Source organism: Neltuma alba, unplaced genomic scaffold (genome assembly GCF_004799145.2).
Source record: "Neltuma alba isolate B1F8T4 unplaced genomic scaffold, ASM479914v2 tig00005440_pilon, whole genome shotgun sequence".
In the NCBI taxonomy this organism is placed as follows: domain Eukaryota; kingdom Viridiplantae; phylum Streptophyta; class Magnoliopsida; order Fabales; family Fabaceae; genus Neltuma; species Neltuma alba.
The window spans coordinates 53,546-58,149 of record NW_021634110.1 but is presented as its reverse complement, the minus strand read 5'-3'; the positions used below and the strand labels follow the sequence as shown (position 1 = coordinate 58,149).

At 38.1% G+C, this 4,604-nt stretch overlaps 1 protein-coding gene across 1 annotated transcript; it reads left to right on the top strand.

Moving 5' to 3' along the window:
* The first annotated feature begins 696 nt into the window (after positions 1-696).
* On the top strand, positions 697-2,236 carry LOC114747756 (ubiquitin-fold modifier-conjugating enzyme 1). Its single transcript, XM_028936096.1, has 3 exons — positions 697-1,115; positions 1,225-1,286; positions 1,796-2,236. The coding sequence occupies exons 1-3, from the start codon at positions 783-785 to the stop codon at positions 1,923-1,925; spliced, it is 525 nt and encodes a 174-aa protein (XP_028791929.1). The 5' UTR covers positions 697-782; the 3' UTR covers positions 1,926-2,236.
* Positions 2,237-4,604: the final 2,368 nt, after the last annotated feature.

Here is a 4,604-nt window from a genome sequence, read left to right as displayed (position 1 = left end):
AAACTATTTACACTATAATAAATGAAGGACAATATAGCACGTTCATAATAAAAATTTAATGAAGTGACTCATAAATAGGATTAAAAAAAATCTTATCTCTCTATCCTATAAATAGGACTAGAGGAGTATATCTTTGTCTGTCTATATAATCAACGTTTTTGCTCATTTACTATATATGACTATTTTTTAGAAATTACTTAATATAATTTTAAAAGTAATTAAATATATAGTCTTTTATTATAATATATTTAATGGGACGAACTGGGTTGAGAAAAGGTGGAGATGAAGAATTTGCCCTCGTCTTATTTGCTAATGAAAACTTTATTTTTGGTTAAAAATTTTGAGTACGTTTTATTCCTGATAAATAAAAATAGTGTAGATATCAATAGCAACTGTCAAATATTTAAAGCATAGTTAGTGGAAATATAGGTGATTAAGAAGAATTTGGCGTCTGCATATTTATATTTTTATTTATGGTATTTTTAAATAATTATAATTTTTAAGATTCATAATAAATATAGATTTTTTTGGTCCTTCTCTCTAATTTTTTCAAAAAAAAAACTCCCATATAAATGCCAATGTAAGGTAACAAACATCATTCCCATGTATCCTAAAATTTATATATTTACTTACGCTTTTGTTTACAAAAAAAATTAAAACTTTTTTAGGGTTTTTGGCTTTTCGGTGGAAAGATCAAAGCCTTGAAGGGAGGAGAAATTCGAAAATCGAAATCGATCCCCGAAAACCAGAAAGCTGCGCGTGAGGAGGAAGCGAGGAAGAGAATGGAGGGTTGGGACCCCAACACAAAGTCGACACTGACTCAAATCCCTCTCCTTACAACGAAGGCGGGTCCAAGAGACGGTGCGGCATGGACGCAGAGACTGAAGGAGGAATACAAGGCTCTGATAGCTTACACCCAGATGAACAAGTCCAACGACAACGATTGGTTTCGGATCTCCGCCGCCAATCCTGAAGGAACACGTTGGACCGGCAAATGCTGGTATGTCTACAACCTCCTCAAGTATGAATTCGACCTCCAATTTGATATCCCCATCACCTATCCTTCCACCGCACCAGAACTCGAGCTTCCTCAGCTTGATGGCAAGACCCAGAAGGTTTATTTTGGTTTCTCCCTTGTTAGATCTTTTCCCCAAAAAATTTGCCGCCCGTTTTTTTTTTTTTTTTCCAATTCAATGACACGGATCTTTTGGATGGGCGTTTCAGATGTATAGAGGAGGGAAGATTTGCTTGACCGTGCACTTCAAGCCCCTCTGGGCCAAAAACTGGTAATTTCATCTTACCTTTTCGTTTCATGCCCAGCCGGTGCTTGCTGTGGGAGTGATTAGATCTTCTACTCGCATTACTTTATTTCGATCACAAAATAAATTCATTCAATGGAAAAGTTGGAAGATTGATAACTTGGTATTGTTTCTTGGCGGAACATGTCCGAGCTCTTGATGCAAGGGCATAGAAAGATAGGTTGATTTGAATTTTGATACATGATCTATTTTATCATAATTCTATAGTGAACCTCACTATCTCAATCCCTGTGTTGCGATCCAATGGTGATTTGAGATTGTATCAATCATTAGTTGAAGTGCAATGATATTTTCCTGATAATGACCTTAGGTGTGATGTGTGAGTGAGAGAGAGAGGGTCCTTTGAGATGCGTCTTCTACCTGTCATGATCAAATTGCGACTTTTAAATGGAGATTACCTTGGCAGTTGGAACCATTTCATTGTCTATTTTACTAAAAGCAATAATCTGAAGTATTTCTATTCTCACCTTCTGCAGCCCTAGATTTGGCATAGCACATGCCCTTTGCTTGGGGCTTGCCCCATGGCTCGCCGCAGAGGTTCCTATTCTTGTGGATTCTGGTATGATCAAGCACAAAGATGATGCGACTACATCAACAGAATCTTAGCAGTTCGGTGTTGCAAAAGCTGAAAATGTAACGCCCAGGTTTTAGAGTCATTAGATATGTCAGTGAAAATAAAATGAGGACTATGCTCACGAACAAATTTACAGGGTTATTGTTGTGAAAATGTACATGTATTTGATAGAAAGACATGAGACCCGTACAGATGATTGGGGTATATGTATTTTATGTTGATAATTGCATATGCGTAATGGCTAGGGATGTTTAACTCTATCAAATCATGAGCAGGAAAATGGAGCTTCTATTTATGTTGACATATGATACTGTTTTTAAGTTGTTGCTGGTGTTGTACTTGATTGAAGGGGGCTGACGAATGACGGTCATGTTCATCTGTGTCGGATTTATTGTTCCGGAAATTTCAGTCTGTGGCTTCCTTCAACTAAAATATTTCCTGTTCTTATTCTTTGTTGGGATGCGTCATCATAAATGCAGCTCCAAAACATGCAGAGAATCAATGTCACCTGAGGCTCCATCTCTATCACGCGGGTGTTGAATGAAATGGAAGGTTATGTGAATACCAGGGTCCAAGGCAGTGTAGCCACCCATAAAATGCATCACATTCTTGGGATGAGTAGTAACATTAGGAATGTGTGCAATAGCAATCACAGAAACTGATACTTCCTTTCTTCTTATCTAAAGCTATGAGCTATCTGATCCACGGGTATCAGCAAGTTCAAAGGTTCACAAGATCGGAATCATAATGGTTCAAGAACCAAAAAAGTTAAAATTAAAGTGCGTGCACAGTCCACGCACCGTCTAGTGTTTTAATGCTGCATCACAAGAATTGAGACTTGAATGCAAGCTATGATTAGCAGCAGGGGAGAGATTGCAGAGAACGTGTGTGAATTTGGGAGCACTATCACTGACATCAAACTCCAAACGTCTGCGTTTGATGAACGTGTCTCTCTGCCTTTCACTATCTTTGGCCCCGTCTCTGGTCAAAACCAAGTGCTATAGCATTTATTAACGTGATGAAATGATAATGGGTTACTATATGTATGGACCTGATATGTTCAGGTGTGTCGCTGGAAGCGAAGAGTCAGTTTGGGGGGGGGGGGGTGATAGGAACGCTCTTTTCAAGAGAATGCAGCTCTTCAATGGTCTCAGCTCTCACCAGCGTTGTGCCATGCATCTCTGCCCTCTGCCTTGGGATTATCACGGCCAACCCATTACGACCGCCACTTCCACTGCCGATGAATTTCATACTTGTGCATTTCTTTACCCAATTTAATAATCGAGAATCTTTGAACCAAAAAAAGAACATAGAAAGTCTTGCCATCATGCATCCACCAACTTACACAATTATTTTTGTGGGCGTGGAGACCAAAACCCAAAGGGCTAATAAATGTGAAGCCCCGATAGTTGGATTTGATAACTACCCAACAACAGCAATTTAGGTTCCATATACTTATTGTTTTTGTTACCAAAAAGGGCAATAGGCTTTAGAAAAGTGGGCGTGGCCCAGTGAGTGAGCTGTCCGAGGACAAGACATCCTTTTAAGTTTGACAATGCCTTAACTACTTAATCGATTCTCTTCTATGCTTTTTTTTTTTTTTTAATAGGCACAGGGATCCTCTTACTAAATTTTAAAAGCAATTCTATTCAAGATATTATAAGACACTATATGTGAGTACCTCTTTTAATAAAAATTTGAATCTTGATTTATCATATTATAAATGACTAACTCCGTCTATTAGATCCAATTCTGTTGATTTTTTTTTTTGGGGGTTATCAAAGGAATTCTCTTGTAAGTTGATAGAAAGATAATCCGTTTATTATATTTCAATGACCCCACCCAGTCCGCGACTTTATCATGCTTGTGGCGAACACGAGGCCATGAAATCCTAGAAGGCAATCTGCACCACATGTTCACTTCACGAGCAACTCTCACCCAATCTATTCCTCCGTTGAATGATTTCATGCGCCTTTTATTATTTTAAATATTAGCTTAATGGTTTTCGACTCCTTGTGATATCATAACATTATTTTAACCTTTACCCCTCCGTCTTATCGGAAGAACGTTCACCCTCTCTTTTTTGTTTGTGATTTTTTTATATGCCAAATGAGAAACACCAACAATTTCCAACAACTAAACAGCAAGCTCTGTAACCATACTACGTGTCGTCCATACTAGTTTCATTATTTCTCCCATTGAAATTCTTACTTCTATTACTAGCACATTTCATTACTATCGGTCGTTTTGCTTGGAAATTACTGACATTGTTGGAGACTAACCAATATATTAATATTAGGCTAACCATTATAACGTTATTATCTTACAAACACACACACACACACACAAACAAGCCTAACTTACGACCAAAAAAGAACACAGGCTATCAATCATTTTCAAAAATATCATTTAACATAACGATATTTGATTGCATGCATTTTTTTTCTTTTTTTTGCGCAAAAAAATTGTAACTGGAGGCTGAAAATGTAGAGCCTGAAATCTTCGATTTGAGGGAGAACGGGGTCCACAAGAGATCGGGAGCAGCTTGTAAGGGATAGAACAAGAAGGGTCAGATTGGGAGTGTGGATAAAAGGCATGCTCGTTGGCCAATCAGAATTCAGAGAAATCACAACGTGTCCCTCGGCCCAATAATGCGGCGTGTGGCATTTCCGTAAGACCCAAGTTCAAGGCACAATCTTTACTTCGTTTGG